Genomic DNA, 27,871 nt, shown 5'->3' with positions numbered 1-27,871 from the left:
AATGAGAACATTTGACGACATAATCTCACTCTGCACGCTTCACATTTCATAGCAGAGGAAGGATGATTTGTTTTCTTCTTTGGTATCACGGGCCTTACGACCTCAGGCCAAGACGTTCCCAGACTGGTTAATGACTTCAACACTAATTATCCCTGCTTTGTTCCGAGGTTGGAGCCGTTTCTTTTTTTTTTCATCATACAAAGTCATACCTGCAGGTCTACTACCAACTCATGGCTTTTTATATAATTCGGGGAAGGTTAAAACACATATCTGCTGTGTTGGCAGTAAAACTGGCTGTACCCAGTATTTCTCCCATGCTACACATTGAGAACCGATTATCTTGACGGGGTCTGGCATTCAGATGGCAACATCTGCCCAGTGGCTTTAGCTTATCCAGCACCCATCTACAGTACATTTCACTATTTTGATTCTGTTTCTGTCCCTGTAATTAAATCCGTAAGAGGGCCATCCAGTAAACACGTCCACCAAATTAGTTTCTGAACAGAAGCAACAAAAACACAATGAACAGATGAAAAACAGACGCATTGCAGCGTCACATTTTCCCTTCACGAAACTGGTCTCATAGAGTTAAAACACCTTTGGATGGTTATTGCACATAATAAAACCAGTCGGAACAAAATGACTCAAATCAAGCTCTTAATATAAGACATATGAACTGACTGATGCCACAGCAGTGGGAGGTATAACAATTAAACATCACAATGTTGACTATTGCTATTAATGACAGAATCCAAACCTCCACCTGCAGCCTCCAGTCTGTGCAGGACTGAACAGTGAAGCAGATCTGCTCTCTGATCCAGTTTGTTCCTAAAGAGATCGCCAGTCTCTTTAGCTACATAATGATGCATTTGGTTGACTGTTGATTATCCGTCTTCCTCCCAGCACATTTCACACATTCCTGTGTTACCTTCTCTCACTTCTGATTCTTTGTTCTACTTTTTTCAAATCTACACCAGTGACGCACTCGATTCCAGATATTCTAAAAATGTTCAGCGGAAAGCAGAGGACTTGCAGCTCCTCAGACATGGCAGGATACATACATTTGGAAGTAAAAACGTTTGAAAACGCTTTACTCTGAAATTTAATATTTCATAAATTTCATTCCTAATGTGAACATGCAACATTCGGTTGCTGTTTTCCAGTTATACTTTCAAGCAGCACTCATCACATAGATATATAAAAATAAAATCAAATACAAATAAATAAAAAAGAATAAACATACATTGAAAAGTGCAAATGTACATTTGTTTACAGCATGACATATTCACTGTACAATCATTGATTATATACTCACATTATTTTATGCATTATAATAAGGATTACTAAGTAGCATAGTTTAAGTAAGAAATATTTCATAGCAAGTCTATTGGAAAATATTTGCATTGCCCTGCAACAAGGAGAGGCTCTTCTAAACATCGCCAAGAGTGTATTTGCTTGTGTGTGTTTTCGTGTATATGTCTGAGTGCATATGTGCATGTGTGTGTGCGTGTGTGTTTGTGAACCAGCATGTTCGTTGACATAAAGTGTATGTGCAAACAATGAAGCAGAGGAAACTCAAATCATTCTAGTTCAGAGGCACAAAAACTGCCCAGCCAGCATTTCAAGTATCTAGCATTGTTTTGGACAACACACATCTGTCAGACATCAGCAAAGCAGAAGAAGAGAAGGAGAAAAATAACAGGTTATTTCCTTTTGCAGCTTGGGGAGGAGGCAGCTAAAGAGTCATACAACGAGTGGAAACAAGCAGTTCAAAGAATCGTGTCAAAACAACACGATTAGACTTTTTTAACCGTAGAACAGGCTGTTGCACTTCACTGAAAACACCTTTGTGTCCGTGCGGCAGCCTTCTGCATCAGGAAGGAGACAGCAGTCATGCTTGCTTTCGCATAATGCTCCCAGTTCACCGAATGCTTCCTCAGTTATGGCAGAAACAAACATGATATATTAAGATAAGGAGCAAGTAAGGAATCATAGGGCTGGTCGCAGGGTGAGTCTATATCAGTCTTTGTATAAGACACACTGCTGGACATTTTCACAAACATTTCATCCATGTCTAAACGTTCTGCCACCGTCAATGGGCAGAAGGTCCTGCGAAAGGGATTCACACTGGAGATGGAAAGCGAGGAGAGCCATCCACTGGCAGTCGGTTTGTCATGGTCGTATTCCGTAAAGAAAAGTCATCATGTTCAGCGTCTTGGTAAAAGACACCTGATGAGATGATCCTACAGGACAGCGAGAGGCCGCACAAACGTTTTCCGGCACTGAAAGTTTCGACATTTCCCGATGGCAATAAGAGGGCTTCCATCTTGAAGTCATGTTCCTGGTACATCCAATGAACGGACTTCTGATGTGGCTTGGATTATCTTTTTAGGCATTGTATTGAGAAGCTACAAATTATTGGACACTTCTGCACCAAGATGGTTATTATGGCTCCCCATAAACCCCGAGACTTTCACTCATGTTTCATGTGGCGGCCAAATAAGAACAAATCCAAATTTCTCAGTTTAAAGACACATGCTTTCTGTTACTTTGTTGGGTATTTCGTTTATGTATAGTGCTGATACACAATATCTCTGACAGGTAATGGTGATCTGAAAAATACTATGACGTGAAGGAGAACTAAAAATGGGCAGAGGGTAGAACAACACTTTCTCCTTTTTCTTGAAAAACAAAGCCCAAAAGATAACATTATACTGTACAGTTTGGTGGTGCAGCACACTCGTAGTTAATGCCTTTGTACATGTATGTAAAGAAGAGACAGAGAAAGAGAGACTATATGTTTGCTTACTATCTCACACTGCTGGGATATGTGCAAGCATCCAAATCCATCAGCCTCTGGATGTCTTAACGCTCTGACTTGACTTTGTAGCGCAGAACCAGGTACGTAGCCAGTCTGAGGATCAGGAAGAACACCCCCAGCACCATGAAGTCCACGTAGAGCTTTGCATTCTCCACATCCAACAGCTGCAGGACCTCCTCTGGCTTCTGGAACTTACACGACAGGTCCGGACACTCCAGCTCCGACCGGTTCATCCCATAGATAGAGAGAATCACCCCCTCAAAGCCGTACCTGAAGAGAAAAGGAGAATTGTTTCAGATCAGCGAGAACCTGGCCAAAATAATTTTAGCAAGTCTCTATCTTAAACTACATAAAGTAGCTGACAATACCTGACGTAGGAAACATAAGAGCTCCACTGTAGGTATTTGGGAATGGTGTCAAAATTGACGAAGAAGCCAGAGAAGAGGAGCACAGGTATGGCTGTGACTGGACCCACAAAGGTTGCCACCTGTGGAACAAATGAGTGGTATTAAATCAACAAACTGGCAGAGGTGGGACCAAGTCATGGTTTTGCAAGTCATGGGTAAGTCTCAAATCTTTGCATTCAAATTCCAAGTCCTAAACTTTGAGTTTCTAGTCCTAAACAAGAGTTAAATCTACAAAAATCATGAATGCTTTATAAAATTTTCATTTATTTCTTTAAACAAGTTTGTTAAAAACTTCTTCAGCTGTCAAACTAACGTTAGCTTAGCATTAGCTCATTAACTATAGCCCCTTTTACACTACCAGATTTTTGGCAAATGTTGGGCCGTTTTGCCGGCAAGCTGCGAGCGTTTAGACACACAGAGCCAGATTGGCGAGTTGATCCGAGGTGGCCAATCATCCACCTCGTAGGGTAGACATATTGGCGGAACCTTTTTGGTTAAAAAAGAACGAGGTACCCTTCCACCACGGGAGGGGCTGTTGATGACGCCGCAAGTGCGACTCACTGGCGGTGGACTAACAGGAAACAGCTGATAGCAGGAATGAGCAGCTAGTAGCAATAGGGAAACACAAATCTGAAAGACACTGTAAAGATGAGCAACTGAGAAGACAAGGAATTGGGCGCCCTGCTTGTCCTCGCAAACAAAGAGGCCATTAACCGTCAAATGACGGGAACAGTGAAGGATGGGCCAACTTAAGAGAGAATCGCCGAAGGACTGACTAGCCGCGGCTTCCTTCGGAGTACGTCACTGTTTACGTCACACGCTGAGCTACACGTTTTGTTACTTGCTCAAGCCCCCCCATTGCCTGATCTCGTAATTTTCAACCCACACCTTTAACATATTGCAATCTGCTTTTGTTTACCACAATATAGTTTTTGTATACAAACAAAACTGACTTTGGTTCCATTTTTTTCTCAACTGGCACTCAATAACATAATGATTCTTCATGGTTCCCTCCTCCAGCTTGATTGGATGCTGTCAGATTGGCTCAAACCAAGTGGCAGCCTATGGGGCTGATAAATGAAGCCACAAAGGAAGTGCCAGAAACTGCAGTTCTTTGAACACCCACTTGAGGCTGGCTCCAGAAGCCAGTCAATCTGCATAGACCCCCATGACAGCAAGGGTAAACGGTAAAAATATTCTAAATATAGCTTATACTTAAAATGGTATTGATTTTTTGGGGGGCTAAAACATAGTTTGCAGCGGACCTGTCCACAGCAGTACATCACTTTGCTTTCACGTAGATACTTCTGTCTTTTTCTCCAAACTGGGGTCGTGTCGATCAACATCCTCTGTAGGTAATGCACTGACTATGGGTAAGAACCTCATTCAACCCTGCTTCAGAAATTCCAAACTATCCTTTTAAGGTGTGCAGGTTTGCCTACCTGCAGAGACGTGGATGCAGCCCCTATGAGCAGACCTAGGGACTGGGCCACCAGGGCTGTGGATGTGGACAAGGCCATAAAGAGCAGGTAGCGACCCGCTTCTGGAGGCTGCTCAGTCATCCAGTACACTATACTACAGTACATGATTGGACAAAGCACCTGGAAAGGAGAGCGTTGTTAATTTGAAATATATTGTATTCATGTTCAAACCATTGTGTGCTCAGTCATTGACCGTTACCTGGAATGGTATATCAGCCATGGTTTTGGCCAAGTAATAGGCCTTCAGGCTGTACCAGTAGTTGAGATGTTCCCTTATAAACACGGACATCTCCAGAGGAACTGTGGAACAACAGCAGCGTTAAAAGACTTTCCACTTCAACCACAAAAACAACATGTCAAATGAATGTTTCCGATCCCTCGCTAGCATCTTACAGGTTAGGACGGTGGGCATCAGGGCGGCAAACATGAGGAACAACATGGAGAAAAAGAGGAAGCCAGTGTTGTTGAAAACCTTGCTGGCATCATTTCCAATTTTGAGATAAAGCAGGCCAATCAGCACTCCAATGCAAATATGGGACATCACCCTGAGGTGGGTCAGCACCTTTAAAAAGACAGATAATAAACATCAACACAGCTCAGATACCCTCAACTGATACTTTCAATCAAGTTCAACCTGTTTTAATAATGCCTTTCACAGTATTAGTTAACAGAATAATTATTTTACCATGTCCCTGCATATCGTGACGAAGGTTCTTTTAAAGAGGATGCAGAACTGTGTGAATGTACTGGTGGCAAAGCTGTGTTTCTCAAGGGTTCCTGTGTCCTGTGGAGAAAGACAGCGAGATCAAGGAATCAGATATGTAATACACACATTAATATAAGATAACAAAGGAGACAAACTATAGTTTAAGTATAAGTATTAAGTAGTAATAAGTAGTATAAGTAGAAGAATACAAATACTCTGCTAGTTTAACAAAAATGTTTTTTCGTGGGCAAGTGAATCTTACTTCATGTAGGACATAAGAATTATTCGAGTTTATGGTTAAAAACATATTCAAATTGTCCCAGAGTGATGCTGAGGAGACACTCACTTTATCCTAATAATGTTATAATGTCATTGTACATATACATTTTGTCCCTAAAGGAATTTAAACCTCCAAACACGCTCCAGTGCACATTGCGTCTGTATCAAATTCTAGGTGATGAATGATAGCGGATAGTTTGACTGGCAGTGGAAGGTTAGGGACTGTATTTTACTTATCAGAGGAGCGGGGTGACTGTGGTGTGACTTGGTTAATCTTCACCCTCTTCACCTTGATAACCTTTTTTTAAATATTCACACCAGGGTTGTCAAAATAATGTGTTAATTTCAATGAGTTAATCACAGAAATAAATAACACATTAAAAAAATTAGGGCTGATTAATGGTGCCTGTGGTGCCCTTTGACCCGGTGCATCATTGAAGACCACAGTGGCTTTGTAACATGATGGAGGCAGACGAGACGACACTGCTCTGCCCCGTGAATGGAGCCTTTACATTTTTAAAAAACAGCCAGATGGAACTGTTGATAGGAGCAGTAAAGAATTTTTGTACCATCGAAGAACTTCGAGCCTGAAATATCACCTCAACGCAAAGCTTTTAGCAGCGAACCCAGAGGTCAGAGCTAGCACAGCCTCTGATGTCTACTTGTGACTGACTAACTAACTCCCTTGCAAATAGGATTGCAGTGGACTGTAGACCAGTTTGAGTGGTAAAGAACAGGGGGACTACTGTGTATGAAATGTAGCAGCTTTACTACAACACATCTGGCAAAATTCAGTAAAATTAATATTTTTTAATACTTTTAGAGCATCAGTTGATATATGCGATTAATTCAGATGAATTAATGTAAATGAGAATGTAATTAATTAGATTTATTTTTTTAACTGCTAGCCCTAATTCACAACAAATGTAGGTATTGGAGCTGATGCAATGAGCAAATAGCATAGAAGTGAAAGTTATCACCAAAACAAACAGCTTATTTCTTTTTAGCAAAATGGAAATTGCATCATTGCACAAGCTGTGTGTGAACTTCAGCAGACTGCAGGTGCATGGCAGTCACACACGAAACCCCCAAAATTAAACAAGCCTACACATCACACACACAAGCACAAGCGTGCACATTACAGTGTGCACACAGCTAGCATTAGCATTATGCTAGGAGGAAGGCGGAAGTTTGTCAAGGTATGCAACATCCTAACATGTCTGAGATAAAAGAACAACTTAAGTCATTATCAGAAACTAAAGACATAATGAACACCATTGAACCAATATATATATGTTATGACTGCCTTTCCAAATAAACTGTATGCATCAGTGGCCATATCAGTAACTTTGTACGGCGGGCATTAATAGATTTTAAAAACTTAATGTGTGATGTTTGAAAGGTAAAAGTTAAAAGTTGAAAAAGGCCTTGGTTTTTCACAATTATCATGCATGCAGGAGTGTAGAATTTAATACTTTTTAAAAGATCTGATTAGTGCAAATATTTAATGTTTTGGCGAAATTTAAATGACGCATGTAGAATAAAATTATTTTGATGATGAAAGCCTTCATCGCACATGATGCCTCAAGAATTAAAACATCCAAAAATTTCTGTTTTTAAAGTTTTTGGCTGTGATAAATGATGAAATTTTGGTGATTTTTAAAGAAAACATGATGAACCCAGCCAGCAGGATTTGGAGTTCCAAGGGCATTTCAAATAAATGTAAAATACAACAATTTAAAGTTGTATGTCCCTCTCCTAAGCCAAATAAAAGTTCCTTACCCTGTGCTTAAAAACTTATTTCAAATGCCTCCCCTCTTTTGCACCACCCAGTAAGAGTTACTGGTTGATGCCTACACAAGAAGACAAAGAGGACAACAGAGAAAATCAATAAACTGATAAGATGTTTAAAGGCATACAGGGGCAAAATTGCACTATACAGGAGTAATGGTATATCAGAGAGCTCTTGGTGGTTTACATTTATAGTTATAGCAGTTAGCTGATGCTCTTATCAAAAGCAGCTCATGAGGCTGAGAGAGGGAGTGAGAGTAAGCTGAGAGAGGGTGAGGAGACAGATCGATGAGCTGGAGGGGAGAAGGAACGGTTTAGATGATGTGGACAGGAAAGGGTTACGGCAGTGATACTCAAATCTGGGCTGCCATGGGGTGCCTGGTGGTCTGCTGAACATTTTATAATTCACAATGTAAATAAATTGATTCACTCTGGGGATTTTGTTTGCACTTTGACTTTAAATATGGTGCAAGAGTGTGTAAAAAAAAAGCATCAAAATAGAGGTTGTTTATCAAATGTAACCAAAGCTTTTACAACTAAAATGCAGTTGCAGCTATTAAATGCAGTAAAATATCTGATTTATTTGTCATATAGGCCTAGTGTTCAGTCTTACGTCAAGATAATAAACTGAGTTAAGGATTTTGTTAACATTTGGCAATAGAAAAATGAGTCATGGGTCTTTTAATGTTTACTCGTTTTATCTGATAAATATTATTAATGCTTGATTAAGGAATACTATGCAGGATTTTCCTTGAAAAAACAAACAAAACAATGAAGTAATCCCTCTTAATCATCACTTTTGACCCAGTAGAAGTGTGCCTGACTATTTATCTGCAGACATTCTGCCCTCTGCCTGTATTTTCTTTCTATTTTGCTATGTTCGAGATGTTCCCTCAGCATAGGTGAGCTCGGGACTTTATAAAAAGGTGGTGACAAGGTGCCAGACTGTGAGCAGCATGTATCCAAGAGCTACAAAATAACGAACACAGTGTCAAAAAAACACAAATATAGCGAGGTGAAACGCTGCCTGGTGTTGGCTACAAACAGTAGCTGACAATTTTCCCTTCCTCAGTTCCACCCCTTTTCACTTTGTGTTCCAATAACAGCTGAGCTTTCCCGTTATATTTAGATATGTTATGTGCTAGTTAAAAATGTTGAAAACAAAATTTTAAGATGGTTAAAAGATGCGGCTGGAGGCACAATACTTTTGAAGACTGTCACTCGACAGAATTGACGCATCTTCAACAGAAAAAACTGTTGCGCAACACTTTTATTTCATGTCGTGCAACTGGAGAAGTCTGTTATGTTGCAGACAGCATCATATTTTCTCACGCAGTGTGATTGGTAGTGTCACTATTATCGCCACAGAGATAGTAGTTTTCAATCCACACCTACTCCGACCTGCATTCAGTATCTCTGCCCACTGAAGCAGTCGTCTGTCAGCAGCGGCTGAGAGGACAGAGCTCACCCAAACTGCCTTCACCAGGCTGACTGACAGCAGACATTTACTAAACCAAAGTAGTTTTCATATCAGCGCCACAGAAGGAAATCAATGGTGTTAATATATATTGATTCACTGATTAATTTCACTGCCCACTGTAGTGAGTGAGTGAGGGAATCTGCCGCTCACAGACCAATAAATATATGATTAATAAGTCAGACACACATACACAGTGGGTATTTCTGTGATTTTAAACAGCTGTCTGCGCAGATTAGGCTTCACTAAATGCAACGTTTTTCTGTAGGCCAACACTGAAGTTAGCGTAGCCCTGGTTCCCTCTTAAAGAGCCTATGGGATTTTTCCATTGGATTTAAGATGACTACTAAACATAAGCTCTGTGGCAAACAATCATTTATGATACTTACATGTTTTGTTCAACAAGACAATCTCCACAAATAAACATCAATTTTTATGATTTCTTAAGCGTAGATGCAATGGCCAGGAGTAAAAAGATAATGCTAGGCTATAAATGAACTACACTGCGGTGGAATGACTAAACGGAGTCTTGTTTGGCGTGATGACACCCCGTAGTTTCATCTGGTGGCTTGTTAGCAACCACCTTTTTAAGATACATAAAAGCTTCAAAATTCATGAGTGGGGTATTTACTGATGTATAGAACAAAACATGAAAGTCTCTTTAGCTTGTGAGAACCAAAGACCTTATTTCAGGCATCTAACCAAAAACCAATTCACTTCAAGAGGAGGAACCAGTAGTGCTAAAATGCTAACTTGTATTCCAGGTTTTAGGACTCATTCCTAGGGCCCTTGGAAGCCATCAATTCCACCATAGTTTACCTTAAAATGTCCCACTATTTACTGGGTGTTCACTTTTTTTCTTTGGTTGGCAGTAATTACTTATTTGAACCTTAAAAATAGAGTTATTAGAGTATTTTTAGTCAAAATTGACGCAACCAACACTGTTTTATTGTAGCTTGTTATTTTTTATTTTACACTGTGGATTTGTAGATTTAAACACTATCACCTTTACTTTTAAAAGAGTAGATAAATTGCTTAATGAGCCATCAGAATCAGAAACCATCAATGAAATCTGATGCAATTTCCCGTTATCGCACAATTCTTTGAGATAACTAAAGGTGGATATTTTCGATGTTGTGAGCATTTTCATTATTATGTGATGCGAGGCTGTGACGTCAGTAAATATAAAATATATGGTGTCAGTGCTCGGTGGGATGGCTGCTATCACTCACACTGTGACATTGAGAGGGACAGGAAGAGTCACTTTTGTCTCTGGAGTTCTTCTTGCCCTCCTCAGAGCACAGTCCACCCTGGACTGCCTCAAACAGCACTGGATTCAGATCTCCATACTCCCCTGATGCCACCTCAATGACTGGGGACAGAGAGGACAAGCTGGTCAGAACAAAGACACAGACAAACACAGGCACACGCAGTTGTACTGGAGGAGTTGTGTGACTCACTGAAGTCAGCAGGATTGTGATACGTTGGGCAGTGGAGGCCCAGGTTCTTCAGATAAGGGATGAGGTAAGGGACTGTGCCCTTGTATATACACTGACCCTGACTGAGGATGTACAGCTGGAGGGGGAACACAGGTACACAGTAATCAACATTATTTCCAACACACTGACTCTGTGAATAATATATGAACAACTGACGAAACAATAGGCCCAATATCGACTGCTGCGCTGCTTGTCAGCTGGATAAAATGAATCATGCTAACCTGTGCCCTGGTCTGAGCCGCAGCTAATGGAACGCTAGACGCGCCCAGCACTATGAGCACTGAAGTTACCTTATCAAACATCTCAAAGAGCTTGGCACTGGGCTGATGAATGGTGCATATGATTGTCCGTCCTCCCTGGGCCAAAGACTTCATGAGGGAAACCACCTGGAAGCAGGAAGCGCTGTCCAGACCACTGGGATGGGATACAAGGCGAGTCAGAAAAACAGACGTGCTATTAAATCTGGATTCAAGCAGATTCAAACTATGTGTGTAAAACCACACCTGGTGGGCTCATCAAAGAACATGACAGGAGGGTTGTTGACCAGCTCGAGGGCGATGGCCAGTCTTTTACACTGGCCTCCAGAGAGAGAGTTGGTGCGTGTCTGAGCACACTCCTGAAGACCCAGAGCAGTCAGGATCTCATCCACCTGAGACACAAACACAGACGGATGTGGTTACATGTTGTCGCACATAACTGACAATACAGTCGGGCAGTGTGGATAAGATTTCATGTCATGGTATATATGACCTCATCTTATAATATTTCCATAGACCATTTCAAACTTGACAACATAACCATTCGTGAGGAACAAGGGCAAGGAAACTATTAAAGAAGGAAAGGACATTGTAGCCATAGATGAGGATCTGCTCCCAAATGTAGACATAAATGGCTAAATGTAAGTCTATGGGAAAAGTCTTTTTTGGGCCCCATGGCATCACTTGATAGACCTGGAAGTTATAATTAAATGGTTTGCCCACCATGTCAAATTCGCTTCAGAGACTTGAGCTGTTCCTATATCCAGGTCTCTATATACGTCCATGGTTTGGTGTCTGTGGTGGCTCTCCTGAACTGGCACGCCAGAATCGATGCATTTCACATCAACCAGCCGAGCCCGGTCTCACTCCCAAGTTGTCGAAATCCAGCGCATGGGCAGTGACTTGTGGCGACAAAAACCAACAAAAAGGCATCCTTTAACGTTGGCATGATACGCGGCCAGTTGCTGTTATAGTTTAACAGCACCTGGCAGCGTCAGGGGGAAACACGGAGGGACAAGGACGAAAGTTAAGGCTGAGAGAGTCCAATTAAGGCGGGCGGGAGGCTTGTTCTTTATTCCTAAACCTAACCCAGGTTTTTGTTGCCCAAACCCAACCATGTGCGTTTGTTGTTGAAGGAAAAAAATCTCAATTTGCGGTAGTGCGTTTATTTTGAAAGAGACTGCATGCAAACATTGTTATTTTGAAAGAAGACAATGCATGTCACAGGCAGAACTTGACACGGTGTCCCACAACATCAACAACCAATGCACCCAAGGTACCTTTCATGTCATATGTGGACGTTGAAAGTCCCTGACCAAACGTTGATTTGTGACAGGATCGGAATGAGAATGTATTGACCAGCCAGAGCTAAAGCGGGTAGGAATGGGGGAGAAAACATAGCGATGGAGCAGCAGCCAGGAGTATGGCAGGAGCTATGGTGGAAAATCCCAAGAAGCATCCAATGAAGCTTTCTGAAGTGGATGCTCCAGATAAAAAAATAAACTCAGGGAAAGGATTCAAGTCAAAAAAAATGTCTTACAGAGAGCACTCCAGGGAGTGAGGGAGATGTGGCAAGCAAAACAATTCTGTACATGTAATCATAATGCAATCAGTATATTCAGACTTACAAGCTCTGTTTTGACCTGCATGCTCTCATTCAGTTTCAGATTGGCAGAAACCTGAAAGACAGACACAAGCCAGCACCTTATTATTGAACATAAGGATTTAATAAAGTGTTGCAAGTTGATATTGTTTTTTAAGACAACCTCACCATCATGGCCTCCCTCGCAGTGAGATGTGGCAACAGCATGTCATCCTGCATGATGTAGCAGGACATCTTCCTGAAGGTCCTCAGGTCCCTCGGTCGACCGTTCACCATGATCTGGCCCTTCATGCCCGTCTCCCTGTTTCCCAACAGAAATCAAAATGACATTGGAGCCATTTTCTAAGCACTACATTAAATCAAAAGTCTGATCTTCCACATCTCACCTGTACCCCGCCAGAATATTCATCAGAGTGGATTTCCCGGCTCCAGACGGCCCCATGATGCCAATCAGCTCTCTGCTATTGAATCTTCCTGACAGACACTTGAGGAGGGCTTTGTAACCTGACAAAGAGGGGAAAAATGTGTGGTTTATAGTGCTGTAATTGGTCTGAAATTATCAATATCAGACACTTTACTCCAAAGAGGTCGAAAATATATAATGAAAAATCTAAGCAATTGTAGAAAAGTGAGCTTTTTGAGGTGCTTTTTTCACAAAACAACAAGGTAAGTTTAAAACATGTTACTGAATTTATGTTGTTCCACCCTCACACATTACAGGGGAGTACAGGTCAACTATTGAGATATGAAATTACATTTTTAGTTGATATCCTGCTCCTCCATTGTTTTTTTAGTGTATTCATGTGGGAAATTAATTGCAGAGAAAGCCAGGTATGAAAGCAAGACAGAGGCTGATGTTTGTTCTTAACAAGATTAACAACTGCCGACACAAAATTATTTTACATTCTGTATTCAGTTTGCTTTCACCCAGTTGTCATTTTAATCATGGTCCGTCTGCTTGGTCTGCTCACTTTTAAAAAAACTTTATAAAACTCCTATTACTCATTTTCTACATTGAATGAATTCTGCTCCACTTCCTGCACCTAATTTCGACCAAAACTAAATGGGTTTGAAACCAGAAAACTTGGTTCCCAGGTTAAACTATAAATAACAATAATGATAATTTACAGGACTGATGACAGACTAACTCAGTGATTCCCAACTGGTCCAGCCACGGGATCCAGATTTCTCCTTAGTAGTTTGTTCAAGGTCCACACAGTTTAATACATTATGCGTCATACTTGCATTTGGCCATGTCGTAGGGCTAGTTTGCTGTCTCTGTCAAGTAGCTGTCCGCTAGTCGCTAACTCTATAACATAAAATGGCACTTCAAAATAAAAGCTCTGTGCTGGAAATTTACTGTACTCCAAAATAAAGCGTGTCTTTTACAAACTTGACATGTTCCCGAGTCACTTGTAGTCCATTCAGAATGGAACCATGACCTACTTTTTGGACCGCGACCCACCAGCTGGGAACCACTGGACTAACTGTTACCCATGAATCCTTTTGCAACCATATTAGCTAGTTAGCATAAATCACTGTTCAAACAGTGACACACTACTGAAACATATCGGCGAATTAGCTGTATTATTGGATGTGCATAGACGTTCTTGTGAGCCACAAGAATCGTTTTAACTTTTCAAGCAAGAGACTCTCAAAAACCGTCCACCTCAGAAACAAACATGATGTACACACCATAAAAGGGTACTTTACACATTGCACTTAGGCCCATTTTTATATGCAACTCAATTTTATACAACATATGTCATAGGGGGTCACTGCTCTGTCTCTCTGTCAGCTAACAGGTTCTTGGCCTAAAAAATGTAGAAGATCCTTGGTCTAGGGGAAAGAAAGAATTCATGGTGAAGATGGCTGTAAAGAATAAAAAATAAAGGCTGCTGCTGGACTGGGCAGCAGGTCTGCAGCAAAACATGAAAAGAAAAAGGAGTACAGAAAGATTGAAGATCATGGCTCCCTCAGCGGCACCAACAGAGAAACCACAGGCATTACTTCCCTGCTGCGGTTTTAAAAATGGCTGAAGTGGTATGGCCTTCTTCTGAAGATGGCTTCAGCATTATGATAAAAGAACAAAACAGTTTTAGATCTGACAGATATGGGAGGTTTAAAAAAAAGGCTCTAAGTATCCTGCCATGTTGTCACCCGTCTCCCTCGCCTCACCCATTTCACCATTGTCCTCAGAGATGCGTCTTCCTGTCTCGAGCTGTGTAATTAGGGTCTCAGCAGAGCTGCCAGACCCCTTAAACCCTTGCTGTATGAGTAAAGCAGCCTAATGGCAGTGCCCCCTCCTCCCACGCAGTGTTATTACATCAGACAGCCTCCACTCAGACAGCAGAGCAGCCTGCTGTCAGTGAAGCAGCCCTGCTCTGGCATGTGGTGCATACTGATGATCTAACCCGGTGCTGTAGGTCGCGCATAATAATGATGTTATCTGTGTGAGGCTGCAGGCACATCCTGATCACCCACAGTCCCATGAGAGCCACACAGTATATAGTGCACCTCATCGTCAAAGACACGTCGATTTAACAACATGTGACAGTATCTGCTGAGTGTGATCTCAGGAAATCTCAAAGTAATTGTTAGACAAATTATTATGAGTCACGGTTGAGGAGGGTTTGTCACATGCCTCAAACTGGCACAAATGACAAGTCAATTCCCACACCAGGAATGTACTGGTAGTATTTCCATGAACCAGGGTGATCTGATGGAAAGTAGTTCTTTCCCCTCACACTTTATCAATGTTTGATTCTTTATTACAATGTTACATAAAGTCTCTACTATTCTCTATTCTTAAATGAGTTGTCTGCATGAAGTCTGGTGAATAAGGTTCTTTGGTCACATCTACTGGGGTGCAATAAGAAGATGAATACCTGTTAGACATTTGCACATCTTGGTTAATTAACACTTGCAAACATACACAGCGAGACACTGTGGTCACACTGTTGGATTTAAAAAAGCATTTCACCTCATCAAAATAACAACTTTTTTTCAAACAAAATACTGTCATGAGCACATTTTAGCTGGTGCCTACATAACCCACAATGCAACTCGACCACCAACAGTTTGATCAGAGTTTTGGGTTTGTTGCGCCTTTCACAGAGGTATGATTCACAGCCTTTAACAACATAACATGAAGGGTCCCTAAAGGGTGGGCAGGAGGGGAGGTGGATAGGTCCACTCAGGAGGCTGCTTTTTGCTTCCCAAGTGAATGTTGAGCCAAACTACGATGGGATTTTTCTAACCCTAACCGCATACTTTTGTTGCACAAGGAAATAAATGTAAAGACGAGATGTTTTACCGACGTAGTTATTTTGAAAAAGACTGCTTTGTTAATTTGAATGGGAATGCCCGATCTACTCTCATCTTATTTCTATGGGAGCAACTGACACTGACTCAAATGACATCACTTGAGGTAGTTTATCAGACTTCACACAGCTCCCTCTGCAGCCACAAAGGCTTTATACAGCTTTTCACAAACGCAGTTGTATGTAAGGCCTGGCCACATTAAAACTCAATGGGGGCAACATCTCACCTACAGGCCAACAGCTAACAGCTTGGCAAGAATACGCACAATTTAAGCAAACTGCTGAGACTCTGAGTGCCAGTAAGAAGAACACTGTTATCCTATAACCGTTACGGCCTCAGCCTGTAGTTTACATTATGGCTTGTTTAGTTCAGTTTTAGCCCAACCATAGTAGCAAGAAAACAGCCATATCAAAACTATATATCGATGCCATTTGAATCTTTTTTTGGTACAGTTTGTGCTGTCATAGTTGCATTGTGTGTCCTGCTTGTTCCTCTCTGTTTTGTGACAGTCTTTGCCTAAAAACTATGGATTTCGGATTTTTAGTTTCGGACCTCAGATTATCTGGCTCTGGACATATTTTGGCTTTGACCAATGCCTGGATTGAGACAATTTATGATCGCAGAGTTAAGACAAATGGTTGCCTAAGCCTGCAAGGTAGCTGAGCCTAGCTTGCTTAGCTTGGCTGAAATGGCACTTAGAAAGCAAGATGTACCCAAAAGGCTTTTCCAGTTACTTATGAGTCAAAGACATAAAAAGTAAGCTTGTCAGGAGAGATCAGGGGTATTTCAAAACATCAGAAACTAAAAAAGAGGGGCAGGAGTGAGTCCTAACACCTAAAGGAATTAGCATTTTAGGACTCCTCGTTCCCTTGTTTTAAAGTCAGTGGGTTTTTGGTTAGATGCCTGAAATCAGGTCTGTCGTTAACACAAGCTTAAGAGACTTTCATGTTTTCTCTTAAACAAAAAAAATACTTCAGTAAATACCCCACTCATGAACTGTGAAGCTTTTAGGTGTCTTAAAAGGCGGTTGATAATAAATGCTTACTGACACGACAAAGCTCCATCACACTGAACACCATTACAGCCTTGCTGTGCTGGTGATGTTAAGTCATGCAACCGTGGTGTAGATCATTTATAGCGATATGTTAGCTTTTTACTTTTGGTGAAATCATAAAAGTGGTGTTCATTTGTGGAGATTATCTTGCTGAATAAAACATGTAAGTATCTTGAACTTTTGTTTGCCACCAAGCCTACTACTACTGCAATAATCCAAAATGGAAAAATCCCACTGGCTTTTAATGAGGAAACCATGGCGACGCTAACTTCTGCGTCAGTCTACCAAAAAAAAAGTCATCCCTGGAGCACTAAACACACTAAAGTGACTCACTAGTGCCTCTTGAAGCACAATTAGTATTATAAGACAGGATGAGCCGGGGCTAGCTGGTCGGCATGCTCAGTTCAATAAACATCTCTGCAACGCAAGACAAAGACGTTTTTGACAGGACTTCAAAACTGTTACTTCTTCACATTTTGTTAATAATATTAGGCTAATTTATTCTGTAAATGTTTTAAACTTCTCGGCTGGTCATATCTTATTTTGAAATTAAAACAATCCGGCTGCATAAATCAGCTCAATTCAAGCAAATTTAACTAATTATGACAAAATATATAATATACTTAGCAATGAGATCTGTCTGATGTGCTTGATCATTTGCTAATGATCTACCACCCTGCCATCAGGACATTTAGTAGATAGTATACCCAGACTCTGTAGAAAGGGCTACCATTCTCCATATGACAAATACACGGAGTATCATTCTGACTTCCCTGTCTGGCCATCTGGTCTACAACATAATAAATAAACAATTACAAGACTGCTTTTTAAAAAAAAAAAAAAAAAAAAAAAAAAAACTCGATCAAACCTAATCATCATACATGTTCATAACCATTCTGCAAGACAGTGACAAAATGTTGATGGTGAAGCACTATGAATTACTTTGCATCACAGTCATAAATTTGAATTATCGTCTGCATGGTGATGCATTTTAAAAGGAGCATGATCCGAGCAGCACCACGCATGTTGAGTAAAATATGTTTTTTTTCCTGTAATGACCATACTTCTTTTCATCCTGACAAATGTTTATGTGGAGAGACGTGATGGCAGTTAATAAAATGCAGAGATGAAATCACCTAGAAGCACGAAAACATTTTCCTGCTCCCCCTCCCTCGACCTGTCCTTCCCCTTTTGTAGCCAGCTGTGCCCCCAGAGATTTTTCCTAGGGGTGACCAGATGAAACCACTGAAAACATCAAAACCAAAAGTCATAAATGAATTTCACTATTGTATTGTTGTAGTATATAAGCTAGTTGAAAAATGTCAATATGAGAGTTAAGAAATAGCATTTCTTTTTTCTTTTCTTACTTTGGTTTACTAATTATCTGAAGTGCATTGACCAATACTGGTACCGTCGACATTTTGAGTTACACAACAATCTTGTTTTAATGTGTATCTGTATATACATGTTAGGCAGTTCATTGTTCTTCAAATTAGTCCATGAGCCAGGGCAGCTCGTTCTCATTCACAAGTTGTCAAATACCACCGCTTTGTCAGTGATTTCGGCATCAGACACCAATGCAAAAAGGCACCTTTTGTGGCGGTATATGCTGCTGGGCAGCTTTGGTTTCTAACACGACCCGGCAGAGTATCAAACCTCTATGAAAGATGTGTCAATTTATAATGCATCTGGCAGCATCAATTAGAAACTCTGCTGGTAACAACGTAATATAAGGAGCTGGAAAGTCCCTATAGAGTGAGTGGGAGGAGAGGCGGATGGGTAAAACAAACCACAGACTACCATTTGCATTTGTTCCCTAAACCTAACCTTGTGCTGTTGTTGCACAAGGAAATACAAGGTGTTTTACCAAAATTGTAAGTTTATTTTGAAAAAGACTATTAGCAACTAATGAGCTGCATGTGAAAGTGGAAGTGTAGTTTTAAAAGGCTTAATGCATGTAACAAGCATAAATTGACACAGCATCCCTGAATGTCAACAACAGATACAGGAGGATACCTTGCACATATGTATCCAACACATTCTCACTCCGACCATGTCACATATTGACATTCGATCATGGACTTTCCACGTCCACATACGACGTCCAAGGTACCCTGGGTGCGTTGGTTGTTGACACTCTCAGTCAGTTCTCTTCTTTCAAAATACACTTCCATTTTCACAGTAATTTAACGTTTACATACAGTGTCTTTCAAAATAAATGCACCAGGTCGATACAACACCGCAAATTTACGTTTTTTCCCTTCAACAACAAACACACATGGTTAGGTTTAGGAAAAAAGAACAGGTTTTGGCTTTGGAATCTTACGGGATGCAAACACAGCTCTCTTGGGTGAAAGTCCGGTCTCAGGTCAAAATCAGGTGTTTGTTGGACTCACCTCACCGCCCCACTTGGACTTTCGCCGCTTTAACTTTCGTCCATGTCCCGCCACGTTTCCCCCTGATGCCGCCAGGCACCATTATGTATAACGGCAAACGGTGGCGTATCATGCCGACATTTAAGGACGCCTTTTTCGTTGGTTTGTAAAGCTGCAAGTGTAGTGTAAGATTTAATCTTTAATCAGGTAAAGGTGTTATACTGCATAAGTTGATTAAGAGTAAAGGTTATATAACCATGCTTTATGTATAAGTTCCTATAAAACTGGTTGTTATGCATCTATGTGTAATAAAACGCTGTTGTACAAGTCTATGTATTCATAACACAAGGTTATGTATTCACATTGAAGAGCACACATATACCACACCATGTACTGTTTAATAATAACGCACACACACTCTAACGTTTGTATTGCATGACACACACTCTAAGAGTTCACATTGCATGAAAGCACAGAGGATTGTATAGAGAAAGTCCCCGGGCTTCATATGTTTTTAAAAAATAAAGTGAAACCAGGCTCGAACCTAATGGTGGGAGAATTTGGGGATTTCCAGGCCCAGGGATTACACCTTTAGGTCATGTTTGGACAAGGGCCCAAGGGGCCTGCCACCAATAGATTTTGACCAGATGAAAAAGGGCTAAAAAGGAAAAGACCTGCCATCAATAGGTTCGAATGCAGGTAGGAAGGACTAAAGGAAAAGGGTGGAGATTCTCTCAAATCTTCACCAGCATAAAAGGGAGAGCGCAGAAAGTGAAACTTCAGTCTTGCTCCGGAGCCTGACTCATGAGTTGTATGTGTTGTGTTGCTTGTGAACACATTAAACTCGATTGTACCAGATTCCATTTGACTCCAGTGTTTCTCTAAGTGTCAGCCAACTGAACCTAAGATACTAAATCAATTCAGAGGACGATCTTGAAGAGAAGTAGAAGACGAGGTCGGGAGCCATCTGGCCCACTTCCAGGCACCGATTTTCGCTTCTACACAAGTCACTGCCCAAGCGCCAGATTTCGACGACTTCGGAGTGAGAGCAGGCTCGTGTATCACATGTAGACGTGAAAGTCCACAGACAAGGACGCATTGAAATAAATAGAGTAGAAAGGACCTCGAACTATTTGCTATGGTCATGTGAGTACAACAAAAGAAAATGGCGATTTCTGTTAGTTGCTTTGATGACAACACACGTCGGTTGTTGAAATGACATTGAGTGTGTAACTCACTAGTTTGAAAGGGCCATTTTGGCCTATTCTTCCACTCAATTTTTTAATTTAACATAAGAATACAACCGTACACCATTTAAAAATGCTTTCTTTCACCAAAGTAAGACTAACGTTATCTTAATTGCCTTGTTAAAACATCACAAAAGATACTTAATTCAAACACAACGGAAAAAAAATAAATCTCACCAAAACCATTTTAGTTTTTCTTGTTAGTCATCTAGTTAGTTCAGTGTTCCAACAATCACCAACTCTGGTTTGGTCAAAATAAATTACATTTACATACATTTCTTGTGAAAACAAAGTGTGTTTTAAAAAGCATAATGCATGTAACAAGCATAAATTGACACAGTGTCCCGGAACATCAGCAACAGATGCCTAAGAGGATACTAAGCACGTTCTATGTAGACGTGAAAGTCCACTGACCAAGCAGTGATATTTGACGTGTTGGGATGAGAATGCATTGGCCAGGAGGTTTTGTCATGACAGTTTGGAGGGACTATTTCTCAGAATTATTTTTTAAAGGTTTGTGTCCCTAGCAAATTGCATCAGAGTGGCCCTGGCCCCCACTGGCCACCCCTTAGTGGCGCCACTGTTTGTGGTTGGGCTAGTGTTTCACCAGTTAGGAGAATACCTCAACATGAAAGCAGGTCACGGCAGCTTCATCCTAACAGGGATAAATGGCTGCCCTTGCCAGAAAGAACCTGCATTAACAAATGGAGACGACGGGAAGCTCATACATCACCTGACCCTCCTTAGCCCTTTTACAATAAAACAAAGTTTTTTTTACATTTATTGCATTTACAATATCTTCCTCTTGGTACTCTCTTCCCGTTTGCCGCAGATATTTTAAGGTATGACTCATAAGTAGCGTGTTAGTGACTCAAAGGCTTAAACACATTTAATTACTAATGACATCACGGGTTCAAGGCTCATTGTTTACGTCATCCTTTTTTCCTCTATCAGCTGTATGATTGCATATAATTCAGCAGAAGCAACATAAAATGATGTGTTTTTTCCAAGGGGAAATAATCACTGACTACTAAAGCACACCGCAGAACAACAGCCTTAAGCTCTGTGCGATTACACCTGCTTTACAGCTTTGATCAGGCAGACAGGCACTGCAGAGAATCACCTCCGAGCTTACTTTGTCAAATGAGACACAAACGCCGACAAGCCCCTCAGAATGAACTACAGCATATGTCAAATATAAGCAACACACTGCTTATGTTATTTGGTGAGAGTGGCAGGGGTAATTGGAGGAGCAGAGAGGGACTTAAAGGAGCTAGATGGGAGGTTCAGTCAGACTGGAAAGAGAGTAAAATGGCAGGCGAGCCTCTCTATGAAAGGCACCGCTTAATTAGTAAAAGCTGAGACACTTCCTGTTCACACATCATCAGCCTGATGAGCTGAAGCAGGCACCCTGAAGAGACAACACAAACAAAAGCAGAAACCACAGGTTGGTTTTGATGAGACCACTGGAGGAAAAACATGTGCATCAAAAGCTTTCTAGCCGTGATCCTCCTCGTGAAAACTTTCCATACATCCAGGTAACACAAGCAACAACAAACACTCCTCTGCCAGGCTTTTATAATGCACATCAATATTACACAAGACTGAAAATAACACAAGACGACTTGCAATGCATCATGTAGGGTCACCCCTAAGGATACAATACCGAGAATGTGAAGAGAGGACTCTCTGAAGTCCCTGTCCCCACCCAGCTAAATATACACACTGTAACAAGAGCAGCTAAATATAACAGTTTACAGAGGGTGGTTTAGTTGACAAGCAGAGATGACCAAAGGTTGGACGCTTATAATTAATAAAGGTGGTCGGTTGAAATGCTGTTAATAGTTCATGAGCAGATCAATCACAGGCCTGACTCACTGCCACCGTCTATCGTCAGACAACACAGGGAAAAGAGAGGCAAGCAGTGTGCCAACCTGTGAGTGTAAATTATTTACTATGTCTAAACTCTGCTGAGCGCAGCAAAGCTTACCAGCACACTGGCTGCTACAACATGGAGGAAGTCTGCAAGTGTGTGTGTGTGTGTGTGTGTGTGTGAGGGCAGGGCTGGGCTACATGTGTCAGAACAAAAGAGAAAAGCAAGAGAGACTGACTGACGCTGAGGAGAAAATATTTTTCTTAAATGTCACACAGGCTGTTTTTATGCCTCCCTTGAAATGTCTGCACTCCAGATATTGATCATCATGGGTGGTGTGCTTGCCTGCTCATCCATCATGGTTACTATGTGAAATTAGCTTTGCAGTACCTCTCCTCCTCCACCAGGGACCCTCGCGGATGGTGTACGACAGCTCATTGAACTCCAGGTCCACAGCGGAGCGGCGTGGGAGGTGGGAGAAGCGCTGAGCCTCAGTGATGTGGTTCTCCACCTTCTTCAAGTGGGTGAGGAGTGGCGCCTCTGGGGGTGCTCCGCTGTGGAGTTTGGTCTCCTCCATGGGGATGCTGACCGAGCCCGGATCCAGTGTCCTCTCAGCCATGCTGAAAGGCTGCAAAGGAAGACAGACATGTCAGTGTTTACAACTGATTTCAAGCTTAACTCCACTCACCTGCTTCAATAAAGCACCTTCATATCCCTACATTTTCATACAGAACATCAGATTCATTTTTACCAGAAAAGGTAAATAATTGGGCATTAAGACAAACCTTTCACTGGTTTTGTTTTCTCAGTTTGTTGACTGACTGATAGAAAGCTGTTACCTCAGCAGGCGTGTGGACACAAAGGTTTGCTGTAGGAATGATTTTAGGATGACTCCACACATCATGTTAAAACTAGGTGCTGGGTATGATCTGATTAAGCTTTATTTTATGGACTGGCTGGTTGAGGGGAATGAGATTCTGAGTGTGAGGAGTCAGGATCTGGTTTCAGTCCTGCAGCACGCTTATACTGCTGATTCACATAAATTTGCTTCTAGACAAGGCGGCCTGTCTGAAGTGTGTTTTAAAGTATGTAGTGGCTGCTGATCCATTAGCTTTCCGATAATCTGAAACTGAAATCATTACCCTTATATCAGCAAGCTGATGATGTCAGGATATGTGACATCATCAGAGCACATTATTATTACATGAATCCGGTAGTCTGTAGTTATTTATCAAACACAATGTGCATGATTTACGTAAATCTGTTTTTTGTCTCATACGGTGGCCTTCTTTAGATTAGTGCCTGTAAATAAAGAGCCATGTAATTATTAGTTCAAAGTTTATGGATGGTCATGTTTAAATGCTGAGAAACTAATGGGATATGTTTTATTGTAAAGTAATTGAGGGTAGCAGTGTTAGGAATGATAAAAAGGACACAGCTAATATACAAAAGCACCTGATTCTGTCTAAATAGTTAGGAAACTGTTGTCTATTTATGCCTATTTATGAATAACTTTAAGACTGCTTTGAACATATTTTGGAGCGAATAAAAAAAAGTCATGGTGACAAACAGATACACATAAAAAATGTCTGTTTGGGTCAGAAATTAATTACTGAGGCTTCTCTTTGCTCAGCTAGTGACATATTTACCAGACGTGCGAGTCACAAGCAGCTAAGTTCCGGGTCTCGAGTCAAGTCCCAAGTCCTAAACTTTGATTTTTGAGTCCAAAACAAGTCATAATGTGCTCTTCACCAAAAGTAATGCCATTATTAAATTTACAAAAATCATGAATACATCGTAAAACATGCATTTATTTGTTAAAACAAATTTGTTAACAACTTCCTTAGCTTTTAAGCTAACGTATGCTAATAGCAATAATGCTAGCTGATTCAGGACATGAGGGGAAATGAATTGAGGTGATGAGTCATTGGTGTTAAAATCCAAGTCGAGTTGTATGGAGGTCAATTTGTCTCAATAGTATTCGCGTTAACAGATCAACAATCTGTTGCTGTGTCTCATATTGCATACTTCTGTACTTCTGTACACATAATATTTTGAGTGCATAAGTGCGTTCATGGGCGGCACGGTGGTGTGGTGGTTAGCACTGTCGCCTCACAGCAAGAGGGTTGCCGGTTCGATCCCGGGTGTGGGAGTCCTTCTGTGCGGAGTTTGCATGTTCTCCCCGTGTCAGCGTGGGTTCTCTCCGGTTCTCTCCTCCCACAGTCCAAAGACATGCAGGTTGGGGACTAGGTTAATTGATAACTCTAACTCTAACTTGCCCGTAGTACCCTATGGTGCACTCAAAACGGTCAAGAAGTTGAGTGTGGAACTATGGACACTTCTTGCCCTCAATGGTCGCCATCTTGGCTATGTAGCGGAAGGGGAGGGACCACTTTTCAAACCGGAAATGGCGGCCGAGGACTGTGCGACCGTGAACGTCGCTGCATTGTACAAATAGCCTACATGTGTTTTTTGCAGTAAGCACCACTATACTGTTGTCGGATATGAGCCAGCAGTATGTTTATTGGGTTAATTTAGCAGTCTGTAATGATTTGGTACCGCGAACAATAACGTGAATGCTAATGCTAGTTTGCTAACTAGCTAATTTGCGGCTGTCATTTCCGGTTTGCGCACTATGCCAATAAGTACATAGGGTACATAGTATACTAAATGGAAGTGTACTGACGGAAGTATGTGATTTGAGACACAGTGTCTGTGTTAATGTGTAATCTGTAAATATAAAACACTTTTTGCACATCTTAGATAAAAATGGATAAAATGGATCTGCAAATACACAAATAAATTTCACAAATAAAAAATATTTGTGAATATATTTAATTTAGAAATAAATGAAAAGCATTTGTGGAAATCTTCTTATGGTTTATCACTTTTTGCTTGTGGATTTTCATTTTACACATTGTCAGTACGTTTACATGACATTAAAGAAAATCGATTTATTGTGTTGGTCCGACTAAAACTGGACTTTTAAAATACATGTAAACATATTAGTCCAACTGAAATTGGACTAAATCAAATCTCTCACAGTCAGACTAACACACCCACATAATGTGATTTTGAGTTGAACTCCTCCTGCATGTAAACAGTCAGTCAGACCCAAACTGGCTGAGGCCCTCTGCATATGCTCCACAGTTTCCGTCCCTAGCTTTGACTCAGATGTTTAATAGCATAAAATGTATAACAGAAGAAGAAGCCAGTAACAACATGCTGAAATCTACATCCAGAACCATGCATTTTTTGGATGGACGAAATGTACAAAGCTGTAAAGTTCTCCACCATGGTAACAGTTTGCCACCAGCTAATCATAGCTAACTTGTTTGTCGATGTTTGGTCTGTGACATAATGGGTCAAATGGAAAAGAGTCTGATACTCACAAGCTGAAAGGAGGCATATCACCACCTATTGTAGGGAAGTCGGACATACAATCAATTCTCCTCCCAAGCTTGTACACTGAGACAATGACAGTAGTCCATTTAAATGGCCAACTATAACCGAAGCTTGACTTAACTGTGCATGTAAACGTCTTTTTTTTTAAAATTTGTTTGCATATTTGCACATCTGTTGTACATTTGAAAAATGTTTTTTTGAGCTCACAAATCGTTTTTGTATCTGTACAAGGTGTTTTATATTTACAGATTACACATTAACACACGGACTGTCGATCCGGTTACACAAATAATAATGAGACAAAATGACCTCCGTAAGTTACAAGTCTTTTTGATTCTGTCAATTTGAGTCTAAAGTCATCAAATTTATGACTCAAGCCTGATCGAGTCCAAATCATGTGACTCAAGTCCACACCTCTGATATTTACACCCAGTCATCTCCCATAGAGCTGTGATTCAGGCATGTTTAACCCCATCAAAAGAGCATTTTGTGACACTGTTCATGTCAGAATCAAGGTTTCTGTGGTAAATACTGGCAAACAACACATCCACCTCTCTCCACAGAGATACAGAGCAAAGCAAACCTAAAATGAAGACTAAAATCCAAACTCATGCCATGTTTGAACACATAATCACTGTATATAAACATCCACTGCTGCCATGCAATGCCATGCAAGCCTTGTAGTACTCTCCGGCTACTGCTTACTATCCATGACCTACTGTATATAATAATCTCCTCCTGTGAAGAGGGCCAGTGAAGGAAATTGGCCATGGCTTCTATTGATCATCCTGCCATTAGTGAATTTCCATTACCAGCCTGCATATAAGCCCAGTAAAACACTGACAGGCTTTAATGGCCTCTCAGTCAGATTGAAGGCCTCCACGTTCCGTCATGTGCGGCATCCAAAGCAAGGACATGTGAGCACACACGGCCATATTAAAAGTCTCTGATATATGGTTTTTTAATGTATCTATATAGCTTTGCAGTGGCGTGGTGTGACTCTGTGCTCTGCAGTGACTTGTCAGTGATGAGGGATGCTGCCAGCTCTTCAAAAAGCACCTGTTAACAACTGATGGGAATGAAAACATGAGACACTATTAAGGCTGGAAAATGACAGAGCAGAGGGGAGAGGTGACTTTTTTGAAGGTATAGATGAGTCATAAATGGTTCTGAGGACACATACCAGTCAGTCCCTATTCTGTGTGTTGCATTGCACATGCACACGCACACACGCACGCACGCATTGCACATACTTAGTATTGTGTGTTGAAACGACCAGGTGAGCAGCTCAGCCCTGGTTCTCCTCTCGGGGTGAGAGCAACAGTGCTCAGATGATCCCTTCAGACAAAACAGCACAATCCCTCCACATCAGAAGGTCCCCAAACAGTCCCACAGAAAAAAAAGCAAGAGATGCTCACTGTGCGCCACAGTCCAGGAAAAATCCGGATCGGATGAGAGGCATCAAAGGACAGATCTGAGTTCTCCTTATCAATATCTCTTCTCGGGGTGCGGCGCACACCATCCCGCATCCACTACAGCAACTCCTGAGATTAAAATCATGTCCGGCCTCAAACTATGACTGCATCCCAGAGAGAATCGTCAGGGGAGCAGGATGCCTGTCATGTTGTTCCTCGGTAGGATTATTCCTTGCATTGAATCCATCCGCTCTGAAGTCGCATCGAAATACTCACACACATCCTCGACGCTGGTGTTGATGTTGACAATCTTCAGTGTCTGACATCTGGAATGAAACAAAAAGCAGCCAAACAGCGCTGCAGATGCTTCAGCAGCAGCATCAGCATCATCAGCAGCAGCTCGATGTAGCAGCAGCCACCGTTATCCTCTTACCGGTTAGTGCGTCTGTGTGGTCTACGCACGCGGCACGCCGGTCTGGGATACAGGGCGTTGCTGGCAGGATGCTACTGGAGGGCAAAAAAAGATATTGTTTTGATTTTGATTGTATCCTCCTAATCCTCACCCTGACCTCGTGTTTTATAACGAAATAAGCCTCAGATAAATCAGATTCTGTGAAAGCACTGTTGCAGTAGTTGATCATAAACACATTTTAAGCCCCATGTAAAGACATTTTGAGGCTGTTACGGTGATTTAATGGCAGAGCACTGACCTAAACGTTGGAATTAATTCACAGTTAATTAAATGTATTCAGTTCAGACAGACCGCCACAGCCTACTTCATTAAATTAGCCCTCAGATGCCAATTTAAACCTTTTAAGTATTCCATTTTCTATTCTGGGGCTACTTCAGGCTGTTGT

The 27,871-nt window shown here is 41.3% G+C and overlaps 1 protein-coding gene across 2 annotated transcripts; it reads right to left on the bottom strand.

Moving 5' to 3' along the window:
- Window positions 1–177: 177 nt before the first annotated feature.
- Window positions 178–27,871, bottom strand: abcg4a (ATP-binding cassette, sub-family G (WHITE), member 4a). Of its 2 annotated transcripts, none has more exons than XM_078172409.1 (15): window positions 27,018–27,871; window positions 22,585–22,822; window positions 12,708–12,825; window positions 12,490–12,622; window positions 12,347–12,397; window positions 10,965–11,110; window positions 10,752–10,875; window positions 10,423–10,537; window positions 10,195–10,334; window positions 5,395–5,493; window positions 5,103–5,271; window positions 4,909–5,009; window positions 4,671–4,829; window positions 3,190–3,308; window positions 178–3,091 (listed from the first exon to the last, which is right to left on the bottom strand). In XM_078172409.1, exons 1-15 carry the CDS (start codon window positions 27,126–27,128, stop codon window positions 2,866–2,868), a joined length of 2,049 nt encoding a protein of 682 aa, XP_078028535.1. In that variant the 5' UTR covers window positions 27,129–27,871; the 3' UTR covers window positions 178–2,865. The 2 variants fall into 2 exon arrangements, with proteins under 2 accessions (XP_078028535.1, XP_033466995.2); XM_033611104.2 differs by having other exon boundaries at window positions 26,853–27,865.

The sequence above is a fragment of the Epinephelus lanceolatus genome, chromosome 11 (genome assembly GCF_041903045.1).
Source record: "Epinephelus lanceolatus isolate andai-2023 chromosome 11, ASM4190304v1, whole genome shotgun sequence".
Taxonomy (NCBI): Eukaryota; Metazoa; Chordata; class Actinopteri; order Perciformes; family Serranidae; genus Epinephelus; species Epinephelus lanceolatus.
The sequence above is the reverse complement of the archived record's forward strand: the minus strand, read 5'-3'. Positions and strand labels throughout refer to the sequence as shown.